This window comes from Drosophila hydei, unplaced genomic scaffold (assembly GCF_003285905.1).
Source record: "Drosophila hydei strain 15085-1641.00,03,60 unplaced genomic scaffold, DhydRS2 tig00008135-arrow-pilon, whole genome shotgun sequence".
Lineage (NCBI taxonomy): Eukaryota > Metazoa > Arthropoda > Insecta > Diptera > Drosophilidae > Drosophila > Drosophila hydei.
Window position 1 is genome coordinate 1,683,615 of NW_022045844.1, and position 18,104 is coordinate 1,701,718.

At 38.3% G+C, this 18,104-nt stretch overlaps 2 protein-coding genes across 9 annotated transcripts; one reads left to right on the forward strand and one right to left on the reverse strand.

Moving 5' to 3' along the window:
- Positions 1-133: 133 nt before the first annotated feature.
- On the reverse strand, positions 134-2,990 carry LOC111601036 (enhancer of mRNA-decapping protein 3). The gene is made up of 5 exons (XM_023317447.2): positions 1,971-2,990; positions 965-1,912; positions 741-898; positions 532-616; positions 134-475 (listed from the first exon to the last, which is right to left on the reverse strand). The coding sequence occupies exons 1-5, from the start codon at positions 2,459-2,461 to the stop codon at positions 196-198; spliced, it is 1,962 nt and encodes a 653-aa protein (XP_023173215.2). The 5' UTR covers positions 2,462-2,990; the 3' UTR covers positions 134-195.
- Positions 2,991-3,167: 177 nt separating this feature from the next.
- Positions 3,168-17,609, forward strand: LOC111601092 (E3 ubiquitin-protein ligase Nedd-4). 8 transcript variants are annotated; one of them, XM_023317518.2, is made up of 19 exons: positions 3,168-3,347; positions 3,993-4,178; positions 10,043-10,125; positions 10,195-10,276; positions 10,710-10,748; positions 10,822-10,991; positions 11,534-11,681; positions 11,757-11,881; positions 12,223-12,322; positions 13,512-13,714; positions 13,907-14,138; positions 15,385-15,489; positions 15,654-15,891; positions 15,961-16,085; positions 16,154-16,295; positions 16,357-16,513; positions 16,581-16,874; positions 16,934-17,332; positions 17,394-17,609. In XM_023317518.2, the coding sequence occupies exons 2-19, from the start codon at positions 4,014-4,016 to the stop codon at positions 17,494-17,496; spliced, it is 2,910 nt and encodes a 969-aa protein (XP_023173286.2). In that variant the 5' UTR covers positions 3,168-3,347; positions 3,993-4,013; the 3' UTR covers positions 17,497-17,609. The 8 variants fall into 8 exon arrangements, with proteins under 8 accessions (XP_023173286.2, XP_023173287.2, XP_023173294.1 ...); XM_023317519.2 differs by having other exon boundaries at positions 10,822-10,982; XM_023317521.2 differs by lacking the exons at positions 3,168-3,347; positions 3,993-4,178 and adding exons at positions 5,739-5,879; positions 6,619-6,763.
- Positions 17,610-18,104: the final 495 nt, after the last annotated feature.

The following is an 18,104-nucleotide window of genomic DNA, read 5'->3' on the forward strand; positions in this document are numbered from 1 at the left end:
AATGTGAGTTGTATATGAGAGACTTCTAAGAGCTAGCTAGATTCACAGGAAACAGGACTTTGATGATCATCACATGTGTGTTGTTTGTTTCTTTATGGTTTATTGCTGATGTCTGTTGTTGTTCTTGATGATTGTTGTTCTTGTTGTTTGTGTGTTTGTATGTTTGTTTTTATGTTATCTGATTTTTTTTTGTTTTCAGTCCTTTGAGTGAATCGGTATCACATATTTATGTCCATATGGACTTTTGTACTTAATGCCACAATCACGATAAAATTTATCTGGTATACCTAAATTACATAAATACAATTTGCCACAATTATTCGTTGTTGTCTTAGTTGTTGCTGTTGCCGTTGCTGCTGCAGCAGCAGCCGAAGTGCTAGAATCATGGCTCAATGGTAGAATGGGCAAAATTGAGTACTTGATAGCCACATCCTTAATGCCACATGGTGGCGGATCCACAGCAAGCACCGAGGCGCTAAAACGAAAGAAGCGTTAGTGCGATTATATGAAAAAAAAAGAAGTAAGACTTACCGATTGACGCTTAGCCATTGTTTTATAGCATCCGATAGATTAACGGTATTTGTCGATAGTATCACAAGATCTGGTGTGGGCATAGCTGTTAAATGGAGATGTTTTATAGGTTAGAGTAGATTTCTTTTAAGCTTAGACTATAAACAGTGAAGAACAACTCTTAAATTAGAATAGAACGTATATATAATATTTAAATAATGACTTCGTACCGTCCACCGAATGTACTACGGTGTTGTCAGTAGCTTTAAATAAAGCAACCTCCAAGCTGTTGTTTTTTTCTATAAGTTGCGCATTCTCCACATAAAGTAGAACAGTTAGACCATGCGAGGCCAAAAGGCGACCTGTAACAGCGCCAATGTTGATTGTTCTGTAAAGGATATAAACAATAGCTATACCATTTGAATATTAAAATATAGATAGTCATCTAACTGACCTCATGGTATTAACGCCATCGCAAATGATGGCAATCTTCGGCCATTGGTGATTGTTAGTGGGCGTCAAACGCCGTGCACCGCCGAGTAATGTGATGGCCAAATCGCTGGCACCACGTGCTAAAATATCTATCTGTCGCTGAAGCGATAAGCCCGCCTTTTCGGCACTTAACTCTATGCGATTGCGCACATAGGCCGGTATAGTCGGTATGATGAGTCCATCGTCCGTAACAAAATCCTTGCTCCCATCGAAAATGCTCTCAATTTGACGTAACTGCAACGGCTTACTAGCCAAGATGTTCTCATCGTGACGATACTTCTTCTGCTGTTTTTGCTTCTGCACATGGACCGCATGACGCACTACATCTGGCTTCTGGTGCGTCGACTCAATGTCATCCCAAATCGCTTGCTTGTCAAATAGCGCTAGATTGCCTTCGAAATCGAATTCCTCGTGCAGCAGTGGATCATCAGCTTCGCTGCCAAATGTTTGCTGCTGCTGCAATCGCATACTGCTTTCGCGACGCACTCGATTGCGTTGTTTCTTCATATTTGGATTACCATTGCCATTGCCATTGTAAGAGCTGGAGTTGTAGCTGCCGTTACCGTTGCCATTACCATTGCCATTACGTTTGCTATTACCATAGCTGGTTGCCCCTTGGCTGCAGTAGCCGCCATTAGTTTGACCATTGCTATTGTTAACAATATCAATAGGTCTGCTGCAGCCTGCTACTTCGCCGCTGCCGCAACTGCCATCGGCACTGCTGCTGCAGTAGCTCTCCAAGTTGCTCCCACCACCTCCAGCTCCACCTGTCCCTCCTCCATTGTAGGCCGTGCTGCCCAGCTTCACCTCTACCTTGGCTGGTATCATGTTGCCAAAAAAGGCGGCAACACTATTCGGCGTCGTTGCAAGCTGCTGCATTGCACTCGAAGCACGTGAGCTTTGCGGTGTTCTGTAAAAAAAAGGAAGTTAAAAAAGGACACACAGCTTAGTTAAGAGGTATATGTTACCTTCGTATTCCATTTGCAGCATTGCCATTTGAGCTGAGCATAAGTTGTTGCATTTTATCACTCAAAGCTGAATGGCTGCCAGCACTCGTTACTGCTACTGCACCATTTCTACCATGGACAGGCAGCTCCTGTTCTCGCTGCTGCTGCTGCTGCTGTTGTTGTTGTTGTTGTTGTTGTTGATGTTGCAGCTGTTGCTTTCCCAATATATTAGAAAAATGCGGCAATTTAACAGGCGTCGGCTTATTAATCACAGTCGGCGTCGTCGTCTCAGCATCCTTCACTGGCTCAATGAGGTTTATGCTCTTGATGTCGGCACAGCGGAGCACAACTTCGGCGTTCTGTTTGCGCAATGGAACACCGTTGCGAAAGGCGCGCACAATGGTTATCTCTTCGGCTGAGATTTTCTTAATTAATCCTTGGAATACGCCCAGCTCGTCGTCGCAGGTCAGGCTGACCGCACAGCCAATCCAATCTTGATCTGTTAGACCCATGTAATAAGAAACTAATCGCGAACTACACAAAAATATTTTCTGTTCTGTTTTATTTTTTGCCTTTTGGGTTTTCTTCTTTCTTTTTCGGCTTCAGTTTTTGCCAGCGTTTGCAGTTTGTTGTTTAATACGCAATTACCACGCACTATCGCACGCTTGTTTATATAGAACGTAAATTATATTATTTTGCTATTGCAAAATTTAGCTTGGGATATTTGGATTTGCTTGATTTACATGAAATGACCTTTAAATGTTAATACTCCATTGAATTTAAAAGAATTTTTGTTGTTTCGTTTAAATTTTTCACTGCCTTTCGCATTTACGTTTTCGTTAGAGACGGACGATATTTACATTCAAAAAAAAAAAAACAAAAAACTGAGAAGACGAGCCATCAGCGAATATCGTGGCACTCGTATTTGTATCGTCACTGGTAACTGAAAATACTTATCAGCCAATGCGAAAAGAGCGCGAACTCCTTCACTTTAATATAAATACTCATTGTTACTTGCCGTAAAAAAATATACATTTAAGTTGCATTTCACTTTTTTAAGCAGATTTATAGTTAGCCATTTCGGATTTCTAAGAACATTTAACTGACAGTTGAAAACATATTTAACAGCACCGAGTTACAAATATATCGATAATATTGTGCAGAGTTCTGCAGAGTTGAGCTGAAAAGTTATCAGCAGGTATATCGGAATTAGTTAGTTGTCGTTTTTTGTCGGGCGTGTTTAGCCGTGAAAGTTCAAAAAATTGTTGTAATATTTGTGCAAAAAAATAAACAATCAATTTATTTATATGTGAAACGAAAGATGTAAACGCGATCTACTGTTGACACGCGAATACAACAAAATCGAAGCGTACCGTGCAGTTGGCAGTGCGAAAAGATGTATGTGAGATGAGTTTTCCCCCAACTATTTGCTGACACACACACACACACACACACACACATTTACAAACAGACACATGCAAACATGCATATGTATGCATTCATAAATTGCACATATACATGCGCACATTTATAGTAGAACAATTTAGTTAAAAATACAACATAAATCAAACGAAATTATTGTGCAAGTAAGCACGAAAGTCATTATCTGTGTGTGGCTGAATGTGTATGTGCTTTACTTTAAGATAAAACCATATAGAATAAGTTTAAAACTTGGATACCATCGCGAAAGCCGGCCAGGTCGAAACGGCGTTGAACCTTTCGCGCTTGGATAATTACTTGGCTTTATGCTTTGTTGCCCATAAGTATTCTATGTGCACACATACACTTGTACCTGTATGCATATGGCTCTCTCACTCTTTGAGTCTATGTTCGTGTGTGTGTCTTACAAGTACCGTTCATTCTACGTCTTTGTTGTCTGGTGCTGCTGCTGCTTTCGGCCTTGCTGTGCAGCAGCTTCCATTTGTTCTCACCTCTAGCCTTTGTTAGTGCTTAAGCACTTTTTTGTTTGTTCTTTTTTTTTAATTAAAGATGCACTTCCGTTGTCTTTTTATCTGCTTCATGGCGTCTTTTCTTATCTTGCAGCTGCAGATCGTAGGCCACACCATGTCGGCGCGCAACAGTAGCAGCGGCAGTGTTGCGGCTGCATCCTCGTCTACGGCCGATGTGCCACGCCCGCCGCCACGTCGACGCGCCGCCTCTGTGGCGGGACAACAACAGCGCCTGGACTACAACAACGGACATACACCACGTAGATCGTTGGCTGTAGTGGTGAGTAAAGGGATGTGGTCTGGGCTGGGTTGGGCTGTAAACGTAGTGGTGAGTAGGCTGAAGGTGGGTTGGGCTGTGTGTAAAGGTCAGCGGCTTTCTGCCGGTTTGGGGTGGCGTACGGAAATATTCGTCTTTTTATCAGCGTGCTTTGCTTTAATTACTGATTATATATGTTTATGTATTTGTGTATTTCATGATATTTTTACAATGGATCTTATCAAAAAAAAAAGACAATATGGGAATTCGCCCTATAAACAGGCATGACTCGCTTTAAAAATTACCTTTAATTCTGAGAACAATGCCATTTTCCCCAAAATAATGTTGAAAAAAATCATTCATCTTTATTTTTTGTTCACTTTCAACATGTATTTGTGAACTTTTCGAGATAAGCCGACGTGCTTGATAAGCGTTAACTCTGATTATCAAATTCCACAGATCTGTGTGGAAGGCACGTTTCTAGCTTCTGGGTGGCTGCTGCGAATGTGTCTGAAAATGCGTTTCCTTTGCACTTATGCACAGTAAACAAACAATTTATAATTGCTCTACGCTCTAAAACAATAATAAACAATGACAGTCAAAAGCACTCCAGCAGAAGTTGCAAAATTTATTTGCTAATTGAATACATAAACAGCAATTGTTTGATTTGAATGTGCGTAATTTGAGCTCTCAATGAAATTAATTGAGTGATTACAGTGAGGACTGCACAGACAAAAGCAATTAACATAGATGTCATTAAAGCAAATAATAATGTGCGGGCGTTTACTCTTTCGAGCATTCACTGTGTTTGCTTTACTCATTTAACGCAGACAGCCATCTAGCTAGTCCGAGAGCAATCGCTTTTTATCTTCATTAGCGCGCTTGTGCTAACCCGCTAGGGGCGTGGCAGGCGACCTCTAAAAACTTAACAAGCTGCAGTTAGCGCGCTTTTCTATTTGAATGTGCCAGTGGGCGAGCTTTTAGCCAAAGTCTAGATAATTGCGTCACAGACACAACTGTCAACGTCACGAATATGTACATTAACCACATCATTTGTCATTATCATAAATCTAACTATTTAAATATAGTTGACTAGAAATGCTTGACGTAAGCCGGTTGCAAACAAACGCTAATTGTAATTGCTTGACGCATATTTTGGAGTTGATTTTGTTTGTGCGTTTCATTCACATCTTTACGCACACACACACTGATATATATCTATTTACTTCAAATCATATGTTTTTGTTTTCTTTGCCTTGCCACTTGTTCGCACAGCAGCTGCCAGTTTTAAAAAGCTCGCGCGTATATGAGAAAAGCTTTTTCCCTTTCAGTGTTTAAAAAATACTGTAAACGATACACTTGCACAATATGGACACACTGCTTACTAAATTAATTTGTATTTCTATATATATTTACAAACACTAATATGTACGTAGAATATTATTGTGTTATGTATGTATGATCTGTGCAACTACATATTAGTCCCATTAATAAGAGCTGCTGCTTAAAAGCTTTTCGTTGCACACCACTTTGCTCTCTTTGCATTTATAAACTTTTTACATTTGGCCACACTGTATTGGAGCAGAAATTTTTAGTTTAGCTTAGAACGCGAGAGCTCCCGTTACAGGCAGCGGCAGCCGTCGTGTTGTTCTTGCTTTTGGTGTACAAATACAATCACATGAAAGTGGAAAAGACTGACGTAGAACATGTTTCTGCATTAGTATGGTCTGTTGTGCGTTGTGCTCACCCGCTCGCTCGCTCGTATTTGTTGTTATTGTTATTATATTTTTTGCGCGTTGGGTTGTTAATGAGAGATAAATAAATGAATAATTGAATTATGTACACACATATATATAACAAAAATATAAATGCCGCGTGCGTTTCTTTTTTCTGTGAAAATGTGTTAATTATATAAAAATAACAATCGTATATATATGTATCTATGTATGTGCCTATATGTGTGTGCTTGTATGTATATATGTGTGAACATAAAGCAACAGCCTTTTGCTTTTGCTCGTGAGCTAAGAATCGAATCAACGTCGCAAACGTGAAAACAAGATTGGCCATCGCCATTTGGATTCTCTCCCACTCGCTCTATCTCTCTCCCTCTTTCTCTCTTCCATTAGTCATGTGCATATAAATGCCAAAAAAAAAAAACATTTATAATTTTTAGTGTATTTCGCTTTGCTGTGGGTCCGCAGACCTAATTTTGTACTTATATATAAATATATTATAAGACCAGCATAATTATATGTACATGCATAACAACAACGAAAATATTATTGAATCTATAGTGTAAACCTGTTCCATTTTGTAGACTTAGCAGATCAGAAATAAAGACTCAATAACATCAACCAAAATTTATTGCGCCAAAATCAAATTGTGCTTGCTTGTGAAGCCATCTCTCGTTCGATGCAGTTAAAACCGAAATTCGTATAACCCTAAAATGTTTACTGCTTTTTAGTTAAAAGGCGTGCAATAATTAACACTCTCTGTGGATTAGAAAAACAACGTAAACAATATCAAACAAAATGGCTGAAGCAACAACAACAACAACTATCACAAACAATGCCGAAGATGGTCAAATTCATGGCTGCAATAACACTGATGTAAGTGATCGCAGGTGTTTCTGTCTTTCCTCTCTCGCTCTCTCTCTTACTTACTGTCCCTCGCTATCTGTGTTTAGTATGCATACATTTTAGCGCCTTTAAACACAAGCGGCGCTTGGCCCAAACGCTTCTTTTGTATCCAATAGATGCAAATAGACTGAACAGCTATGAATATATAAATTGAAATTGTTGACATTTAGATATAAGTTATCTAGAGAGAGTCTTGTGTTCAGAAATATATTTCTCTGGCCCTCTCTGGGCAAATAAATGCACAAAACACTATCGTAAATTATTAATTGTACGTTATTTCTATCGTGGGATATAAGTGGGGAAAGATCGTTCGTTCTTTCTCTCTTGCTCACATTTACTTTCTCTATTTTTTAGTCACTCTGTCTCTCTCTTTATATATATCTTTCTCCCACTTACTCTTTCTCTTAGTGTATCCTTTACTTCTCCTTCTATCTTATCTCTTGCTCTCTTCACTTTTAACTCTCCTTACTTTTCTTCAGCATCAATTTGTTTTGCTCAATTCATATTAAATTCAATCCTCCAATTTTTGAGCATCACATAGAAGGGCATTACTGCAGTCTATACAGCTTTAAGACTACCGTTTAATGCTCTGTGAATCACGCAATAATTAAGTTTTTCTCAAGTCGAATAAATTAGTCAAGAAAATGAAATAATTTCACAATTCCTTTGCGGATTTTGATGGGGAAAACAGTTTAAGAAATTCAGGGCGAATGCAGCTTTTTTAAGTTTTATTTATAAACCTTATTTACTTTTTCATATTAACACTTGGTATCGCACTGTGTTATATTTAAGAGTGTTTTCGTTTCTTTCAATATCCCATGCTAGAAATATATGCACAGATGTGTACATATATCTATGTTTCTTTGCATAGAGAGAACTCTCTCTGAACTCATCTGCCCTTTGCTCATCCATCAATATATCTGCGTATGTGTGGGAGGAAAACTTTATGGAATTCATATGCGACATCAAATCAATTTGTGTAATGAATTTTCGCTGGCATTCAGATGAGCACAAAAACGTAATAATAGAAATCAATTTAATCAATTTGGTTAATGGGCATTTGCTTAGCTTAGCTCAGGTTTATATTCGTCATTTCTTTAGAGAACTCATTTTTGATATTTACAAAATCATTTGCCTTCAATGCAAGCCAATGTAATTCCCACTTCCGTCTGATTGCTCGGCTTAAAACTTGTATAACTACCTGCAATTGTTGATTATCAAAGGAAAAGCAATTATTCATATATATATATATTTATTTGCTATTACTCAGCACTAAAAATCATAGAATGCTGGCCCGGTTCCAGCACCTGTTTGTCACATGCTGCAGACATTCATTTGCCTAGGCTAGAGAACGTAATTTTGATAATCAAATTCTAGGAAACCGATTAAAATAATTAAATATTTGGGGCTGTATAGAAGACTAGACTAAGCAGTTTAATTCTGTATTTAAATTTTATTAAGTTTTCTATATTTGGAATCTTGATATTTTTAATTTGTAATCGATTTTAATTTATAATACTAAATAAAAATATTACTATATATATTTACTATATACTATTTGAAGCGGTTTTTCTGATATTCCACTTTTTCTGAAAATGTTCAAATTTAAAATTAAAATTCGAAAAAATCCAAATCGCCAAATTCACAAACATTAAATTAAATTTATAATTGTTACGAGCTGTAAATAGATTTCCCTTTAAGATTACTTAAGGATTGCAAGGAATTTGATAAGACAGCATTCAGCTAAATACACACAGATATATACGTTTAATTTCTCTAGATCAAAAGCTAATAAATGTCACTTTGTAGCTTTTAATTGTTATTGGCTTGTTCCACAGACATTTATAGACGTGAGCTACCTAGTGGGACAGCTAGCCACATTCCCAGCAGAGATTTAGGGCTAAAAATCAATTAAACGCAAAGCTTAAAGTGACAGCGCTTAGCTAGGCGGGTTGTCGAGGGTTTTGGAATTTGGATCTGGGTTTGGGTTTGGGCCGAGCTGATGCAGCTGTTGCTGAATGATTGATTGATTGATTGACTGATGCAATCGTGTTGCATACTTGAGCCTTAATGCTGACCACATTTCAGTTGCATACTCTTGTCATTGACATGTCCAGAATGAACTGTAATTAAATGTAAAATGCCTTTGCGTTGCTATATCGAAATACCAATGTATATATATATATATACTATATATATATACTGCAGTAGTTAGCAGTCGGCCGTCGAGACAAGCCACAAGCATTCCAAGATGGAAAACCGCTAAAAAATCAATATAATAAGTTCATGGAAAACGTGTCATACGGCCCTGCAAAGTGCACTTACAACGTGGCGGAAAATGTTGACACTACATTAAATATAAATATATATATGTACATATATATATGGTATGCATAATAGTTGTAAATTGAATAGAGTATCGAGCTAGTTAAGGTATTGTGAGCTGCTAATGAGAGGAAGAGGACAAAAACCGGTTAGGCAGATGACCTGAAGTCAGCTATGAAGTATCGTAATATATATTTGTGCATTTGCCTATAATAACTTTGCTTGTAAATAGTGTTCTACGATTTGTCATGTTTAGCGAACTGACGAACGTAGAGCAAGATGTGTATATTATATAAACCAATATACTCGCTATTCACTTCGTGAACGAGCATAAAATGTGAATAATTGAGAGATAAAGGCAACTTTAACTCACTGAAATTTCATTAATTCTCTGATATTATTTGGCTTTGTTGACAAAAATCTACATATATTATTGCAAAAGTATAAAAGGTCTTAAATAATATTTAATTTCATAAAATTACAGCCATTAAATAGATATTAAACTTCGAATTAAGTAGCTAATTACTAGGCATAAATACGAATTAGAGTGGCTTTTGGGTCAAGGGCGCAAGAAGATGTGGTTAGAGATCTGCATATATATATACATACTTGTATATACATATTATATTTCAGCATTTGAATGCATAAATTAGATGTTGGCAGCGAACGTTGCGTATGCGTAATCACAGACATTAAGTATACGCAACTTATGGCCAACAGCAGCATATGTTTTGTAGCTATGTATATACAGAGGGATTTACATACAAACATGGTACAGTTGTAGTCGGTGTCTGAGGGATTTTATAAGAGTTGTCGTTGCATGTGGCATGTGGCAAGTGGAAAGTGGTTCATTTGACAAGCCGCACACTTGTAAGTTGTTCAGCCTTAACATTTCACATTTTCTTGTTGCATCTCTCTTTATAGAACGACACAGGCGACTCGTGTCACCTGCGCATAGTTGTGATAAGCGGCAAATCCTTGGCCAAAAAGGATATTTTTGGTGCCAGGTAAGTTGAGAACTAAGTGAAAGGTCTACCCTATTCAATGAGTACATTTACCTTTTATGCCTCTTCTAGCGATCCGTATGTCAGAATCGATTTGAATACCATACATGGCGATATAAATATTGACTCGGTCTTAACTAAAACTAAAAAGAAGGTAAGCGAACCATTGGCAAAGAGCAACGCCGACTACCGCGGCAGCAGCGATTAGTAAGTAGTTAGTTTGCTATCTTATCAGCCAAAACTTGCAACACTTACATTTGCTTGGATGTACTTTTTTCTTGCCAAAGTCCAATGTAAGCAGCTGTGAAAACGCTGCATAATGAGTAATGACTAATGGCTAATAATCAGCTTAAGGTCAGGGGATTTTTTTGAGAAAACTAAAGAATTTCACAATGAAATATGAAATTTCATCTATCTATGCAAATATTTAAATGGGGCATGTTGAGTTAGTTAAAAGTAGAAGTTGATATGAAGACTCCACAAAGCTGCATAGAATGCTTAGAAAAGCAGCTTTCGGGGTATATCCTAGTCGGATACGTAACTTTGACTCGTTTCTAATGCGCATTTCCTTTTTCTACTCCAAACAGACATTAAATCCATCCTGGAACGAAGAGTTTATTTTTAGAGTAAGTAGAATATATGAAAAAAAAATGATAAATATATATATATATATATATAAATGGTATATCTGAACTCTAGGTTAAGCCGTCTGAACACAAGCTGGTGTTTCAAGTATTTGACGAGAATCGCTTGACACGCGATGATTTTCTGGGCATGGTGGAGCTAACGCTGGTCAATCTGCCCATGGAGCAGGAGGGTCGTACGATTGGCTCACAGAGCTACCCGCTGCGTCCGCGCAGGTCAGTAGGGTATGTTTATTTGAGTTGCTGTTTGATTTCCTTTATTTAATTTCAGTTCATTTAGACAAGAACATATACAAAAATCTATATAAAACTAGTAAACTCAATCGAAAGTACTAAAACCAAAACGAAAAGAAACTCCTCTAAATTACAAACTAGATGACAATAGATATAATTTATATGTGCATAGACATAGATGTATCGAAACTAAGCTGTACACAATCCATTTAATTAGTTGTTGCCTTACGTATTTGCCGCTTCTGTTAGTCTAGAAACTCGTCAAATGCATTTTTCGAAATTCTTTTTCATTTCGCTTTATTATTGTTTGTTGTTTAGACAGCGCTTTGTGTAATTGTTTATGATTTTTGATTACCTATTATTTGTAAATACGAGTGTGCGTGTGTGTGCTGGTGTTGGTGTTGGTGTTGGTATTGGCATTGATAGTGTGTGTAACTGTATTGTGTGTGTACATATTTGTTGGCCTTGAAGTGCGCTTGTTGTTTAACATTGACTTAATACTCCATTCTGTACATTTTTATATGCAAATATAGCGCTAAATCACGCATCAAGGGCACTCTGGAGATATATCATGCCTTCATACGCGAGACACGCGAACAGAGCGAACCGTCCAGCAATAACAGCGACGGTGAATGGGAGCATGTCGAGGCTACAAATGCCGGCGAGCAAACATCACAGCCGGTAGCTAATTAAAATACATCAAATAATACACTGAAAGCTTTTTTAACTCATTCTCAACTTTGTTCCATTGTTAAGCATCCGTTTCCTACCGGCGGCTCGGATGCCCTGCCCGCTGGCTGGGAGGAGCGACAGGACGCAAATGGACGCACATACTATGTGAATCATACAGCACGCACGACGCAATGGGAAAGGCCAACCATGTAAGTGGAAGTAGCTAAAGTCTAACCGAGCTGACTGGAGTTAGCCTGCCAGCTGTAAGAGAAGTGTGATTGACTAAACTGACTGAGAGCCAGATTGATAAACTTAGAAATGACAAACAAAAGAGTTAATTACCTGATTGACTCACAGCATGACTGATTGACTGATTGACGGAGAGACTCAGACGCATTAGGCAACTGCGAGTGAAGCTCTCTGACTGCCACAAGAGTTGGGCAATTGCATTTTAAACTCCCTAAATTCGGTTTAGACTCTTTTAAATTAATTCTATAAAAGTGCATAGATAGTAAAATATATATTTAAATACATATATACAACATTACAGCTTGACGAGCAACAATAGCCAAAACGTTGATCAGCTGGCATCAGATTTCCAAAGACGTTTTCACATTAGTGTGGATGAAACGGAGTCGGGACGTGGACCGGTAAGTCCCACTGCAACAGTAACTTTACTGCACTTAAAGAAAATCTACTTTTGATTTGATTAACAAATGCCAAAAATAACAAATACTCTATTTATTATTAAACTATGCTGCATGTGTGTTCGACAATTGACTCAATTGTTATGCATGAACTTTATAAACCTTTTAACTATGTATACAATACACCCATATATATATATACACACGCACAATACACACACACACACACACACACACAATTCATCTCCCATACCTGTACAACTATTTCCTGTGAGCCCCTTGTCGTACACTGAACAAAAACAACAACAACAAACAGCATTCAAAATCGTTGCTGCCAGCTACAAGGGATGAGAGTAGCGCAGACAGCGGCGATGATGATGTGGAGGAGGAGGAGGAAGAGGAAGAGGCGGAGCATTTGGAGCAAGCGCGAGCTGCTGATCAGAGCAATTGTCTGCACTGCGGGGAGCAACACAACGATGCGGAAGAGACTGAGCCGGAGTCGGTGGCAGATAATGGAACAGATCAGCAGTTAACACTGTCCGAGAATGCTCAAACTTGTGATATACTCGACCACAATTTGTACCTGAGGCGCATGTTTGTAATGCCAAACAGTTTTCTAACGCCTCCCAAACACACATATACATATAGTAATCGTGAACAACTGCTAGAATAGTATGCAACTTGCTATAACTATTGATTTTTATAGTCGGCTTTATAATGCCTTTCAGGCTCTCAATTCTCATGCGATTTTGTTTTGTAAATTAATTATTCATTTACTTTGACAAATATTGTTTATGTAGTCCGGCCAGTTGATATAAAATGTGTACAGCTAGAGGATATTTAAAAGGGTGTATATAGACGAGGGGTGACTGAAAAGTTGACGGAATTTAATGTGTAGATAAATGAAGAATGATAAAAGATAAGATAGAAGTTGAAGTAACTATAGAATATTGTACTATCCTCGACAATATATCTGATTAATTAGATATTGTACATATATAGTATAGACAATCGGACAATCGGACGACTATATAACTTTTTTTTGGCTAAGAATTCATTTCTATCTTAAGATTCTTTATCAATCTCATTCTGTTCATTCGCCACAAAGCAGCATAGTTCTCAGTCAAAGATATATGCGATTATTCTACATTCGTTGGCTAACTATTCAATATATATATATATATTAAATTAGGATGCCAGCAGCTTGCTAAGTGTACAGGATAATAATAATGCCACGCCCGTGTATAGTCCCTCAACGCCCACAGCAACGACACCAACACAAATCTCACGCAGAGTGTCGCAAGCATCAGTTAGCAACAACAACAACAACAACAATAATTGTGATATGATAACTGAACAATCTGAAATAGAGCCCAATCCAATGGATCAAGCCAGGTTAATATGCCCCAATCTCTGTGAGCTCGCAACGAACTCAATTCCAAGTCGAATTCCGCCCACTGTTTGTGTTTTGTCTATATCCCGATTCTAAATTGGAATTCCCAACTGGTTTAATCCTTTACTCCTTTCCCGTGCCCCGTCGTGGCTGTCTCTTTCGCACTCTCTAATTGGTCTTTTTTACAAATTCAGTTTTGTTTACAATTCACTGCAACGTCGTCGCGACGCTGGCAATGAGATTGAGATCTCATCGAGCAGCCTGCAGAATGATTTGCGACCGGTGCGTGAAGCGCCTGGCGACCTGGTCAGTACGGCCATAACGAATCTATTGACCCGACGCGCCAATGACAACGATTGGGGTCGCCAGCAATTGGAACACAGGCAGCAGAGACGACGCCAAGTTCAGCAGCAGCATAGACAATTGGTTAGCATACACACACAACACAACACACGCACAGCACAGCACAGCACACACCATACACTCACACACAATCATAAGTATTAACTGTCAAATTTAGTTTGTGTTTCGTTCTGCAACAATCTACTCGCGCTGTTCTTGCTTAGTTCTGCTTTCAAATTGATATTCTCATGGTATTTAAGGTCGATCTATTCCAGCTATCTTGGCTCAAAATGGTATAAGAAAAAGCCAAAATCCCAAATATTGCATTCATCTCTGTTCAAAATTTTGTACGTATGCCTATACATTAAGGAAAAAAAAAAAACATCCGAAAATCTATCCCAGCAGTTCAAGTCCAGACTCTAACAATTTGCAAATTTAAGCGTTATCTTGGATGGGCTTAATATGGTCGCGTGTAGCGGACGGGGTAAGCTATGGAGCATACAATTCCTGTAGAATTTATAACAAAAGTATATCCAATTTTACAATGACAAATTCCGACACTAAACTCGAGAGCAACTTTAGCCAGAGTCTTGAATATTCATTTGAATATCGATTTCAGGATTTATGGAAGCTCGAGTCGGCATTGCTCGACTACGAAATACCCCGAACTCAGCTGCAGGCTACAAACTTCATATATGCTCAAAAAATAAACTTATATATCGATTTTAAAGCAATTGAAATTATTTCAATGAAGCCTTTTACTTTTGCTACAATTTCTCAGATTGACACATTCATTTATATGTTCATACGTTGAGGGCTTAGTCGATTTCGCTTAATGGAGTTGTAGGCCACACCTCCTTCTGCCTTTTACATATATTTCAAACAAAACATAAACCATTTTCAGTGATTTATATCTTACTGTATATACCATATTTATCTAGTTTATATGCATGATACATAATTCCATCTAACAAGCATATATAATACAAATTTGTACACATTTTCCATCTAACTTTTTAATTTGTGTTTCAAATTGGAGCTGTGAAGAAACTCTGATGTAAATATACTCGTAGAGTCGTTGTTTCTCTAGCTCCATTTCGAATAGTTTAATATATATATTTTCTGTGTTATCTTTAATTGGATGTGCTCTATGTACTTTTATGTTCTGCTTTTTTCTTTCTTTTTTTTTATTATTTTGTTCTTTGTATTTGACAAAATTAATTATAATTTATTGGAAATATTTCTTTTCTGTTTCTTCCAATTGCAACAAAAAACAATAAACAATTAAAATATACAACAAAAAAAACATATTGCAACCATATCAAATTAGAGTGAAGACACCGATCACACAGACAGCCACAATCCCTCAGAGATCTCAGCTCCGTCCACCCGACGCAATTCCGAGGAAGACAACGCGGCTGTGCCCACGGATCAAGTAAAGTTTCATTCCATATGCATAATATATATCTATATCCATATATATGTATATATATATGCACTCGTATGTGCATGTGCTTCTCTTAGCTGCCACTCTTGATTTAGGAAGATACTATAACGATTCGTCTATATAGCTAAAAGATTCTTCTTTTGTCTTTGCAGACCGCCGCCAATGAGGAGGAGGCGCTACCACCCCGCTGGTCAATGCAGGTGGCACCCAATGGACGTACCTTCTTTATTGATCATGAGGCACGTCGCACAACCTGGATAGACCCGCGCAATGGACGCGCAAGTCCCATGCCAAATCAAACGCGACGCGTCGAAGATGATCTCGGCCCGTTGCCCGAAGGCTGGGAAGAGCGCGTGCATACAGATGGCCGTGTCTTTTATATTGATCACAGTGAGCACTAAATTGACAAAGAAATCCTCTCAAAGCGTTTGCTTAATTGAATTTTAAATTCATCTGCAGATACGCGCACCACACAGTGGGAGGATCCGCGCTTGTCAAATCCAAATATCGCTGGCCAAGCAGTTCCCTACTCGCGAGATTACAAACAGAAATATGAATATTTCAAGAGTCATATTAGAAAGCCTGTAAGCAGCAAGCTTATAACCTAAATTGAGAATCAAATAATTTACTTTCCCTTTAACTTCATTTGCAGACAAATGTACCAAATAAATTTGAAATACGCATTCGTCGTACATCCATATTGGAGGATTCATATAGAATTATTAGCTCGGTGACGAAAACCGATTTACTAAAGACTAAATTATGGGTCGAGTTTGAAGGAGAAACAGGCTTAGGTAAAATCACTTACACTCCGATTCATTTAAATTTAACTAAACGCTTTATTTTGTTATTCAGATTATGGTGGCCTTGCCAGAGAATGGTTCTATTTGCTATCCAAAGAAATGTTCAATCCGTATTATGGACTCTTCGAGTACTCAGCCATGGACAACTATACACTGCAAATCAACAATGGCAGCGGCTTGTGTAATGAAGAGCATTTAAGTTACTTCAAGTAAGTTTGTGTACAAGCAACCAATATTTATGTCTATAATTTCTAAATATCTTTTATTTATGTGTAGATTCATTGGTCGCATAGCTGGCATGGCTGTATACCATGGCAAATTGTTGGATGCGTTCTTTATCCGGCCGTTCTACAAGATGATGTTGCAAAAGCCCATCGATTTGAAGGATATGGAATCGGTTGATACCGAATACTATAATTCATTGATGTGGATTAAGGAGAATGATCCGCGCATCTTGGAGCTGACCTTCTGTCTGGATGAGGATGTATTTGGCCAAAAGAGTCAGCATGAGCTCAAGCCCGGCGGCGCCAATATTGATGTGACCAACGAAAACAAAGATGAATACATTAAGTGAGTCACAAATAGAATACATTATCATATATCTGAATACTCACTTCCATATCTTTTAGACTTGTCATCGAGTGGCGTTTTGTGGCGCGTGTAAAGGATCAAATGACAGCATTTTTGGATGGCTTTGGTTCGATCATACCACTGAACCTAATCAAAATATTTGATGAACACGAACTGGAACTGTTGATGTGCGGCATACAGAATATCGATGTTAAGGACTGGCGCGAGAATACGCTATATAAGGGCGATTATCATATGAATCACATCATTATTCAATGGTTCTGGCGTGCCGTTTTGTCGTTCTCCAACGAAATGCGTTCGCGTCTGTTGCAGTTTGTCACGGGCACATCTCGTGTGCCCATGAATGGTTTCAAGGAGCTTTACGGATCGAATGGTCCACAAATGTTTACCATTGAGAAATGGGGCACACCCAACAACTTTCCACGTGCACATACCTGGTAAGAAACTGGCTTTTGCAGTGATTGTGATCGATTATAAATACTTGGTTCATTCGCTTAGCTTCAATCGGTTGGACCTGCCACCCTATGAGGGCTATCTGCAGCTGAAGGATAAACTGATCAAGGCCATTGAGGGTAGTCAAGGATTTGCTGGAGTTGATTAATAACACTGGCCCTGTGTGCGACGGCGTTGGCAATGTGGCTGATACTGTTTGGCTGTGGCAAACGGTTCAGCACTTATTTGAGGAGGAACAGCAGCAACAACGACGACACACAATATCACAACAACAACAACAAGAAGAACAGCAACATCAACAGAGGCAGCTGCAGCAGCAGCAGCAGCGACAGGGCAACCGCTTTGCAACTACTTGGAACACCACCGCCAATCACTCGTGTACTTATTTGTTTGTTTGCTTTTGTATTATAATCACTTTTGCTAGTTTAGTGCTGTTTCGTATGTATTTTTAGCTAGGCGAAAGCACACACACACACATATACAAACACACATACACATACACATACATAAGCTCCAATTGGAGACCTAAGGTCCACAGAATTGGAGTAGACTATAAAAAATGGAAGGATCTATTCGTATTTGTATTCTATTTGGCCCCTGCCGAAAAATTGTAAAAATTAGTGAACTTAACTAACTAAACTACAGCAAATTTCAAAATATGCATTGCTTGCGTTTACACTCACACACACAAACATATAAATCGAAAAAATCAACTAATTATACAAAAAATAAGAAGTAAAAAAAGTGAAAAGAGAA

What these genes read in the sequence shown, in the direction of transcription:
- LOC111601092 (XM_023317518.2), top strand. Translation starts at nt 4,014, where the DNA reads ATGTCGGCGCGCAACAGTAGCAGCGGCAGTGTTGCGGCTGCATCCTCG. An exon ending in GCGAGCAAACATCACAGCCG is followed by an intron (nt 11,682 to 11,756) that starts GTAGCTAATTAA and finishes TCCATTGTTAAG; the next exon opens with CATCCGTTTCCTACCGGCGG. An exon ending in AGAGTCATATTAGAAAGCCT is followed by an intron (nt 16,086 to 16,153) that starts GTAAGCAGCAAG and finishes CTTCATTTGCAG; the next exon opens with ACAAATGTACCAAATAAATT.
- LOC111601036 (XM_023317447.2), bottom strand. Translation starts at nt 2,461, where the DNA reads ATGGGTCTAACAGATCAAGATTGGATTGGCTGTGCGGTCAGCCTGACC. An exon ending in CGTAGTACATTCGGTGGACG is followed by an intron (nt 617 to 740) that starts GTACGAAGTCAT and finishes TCCATTTAACAG; the next exon opens with CTATGCCCACACCAGATCTT. An exon ending in CAATGGCTAAGCGTCAATCG is followed by an intron (nt 476 to 531) that starts GTAAGTCTTACT and finishes CTTTCGTTTTAG; the next exon opens with CGCCTCGGTGCTTGCTGTGG.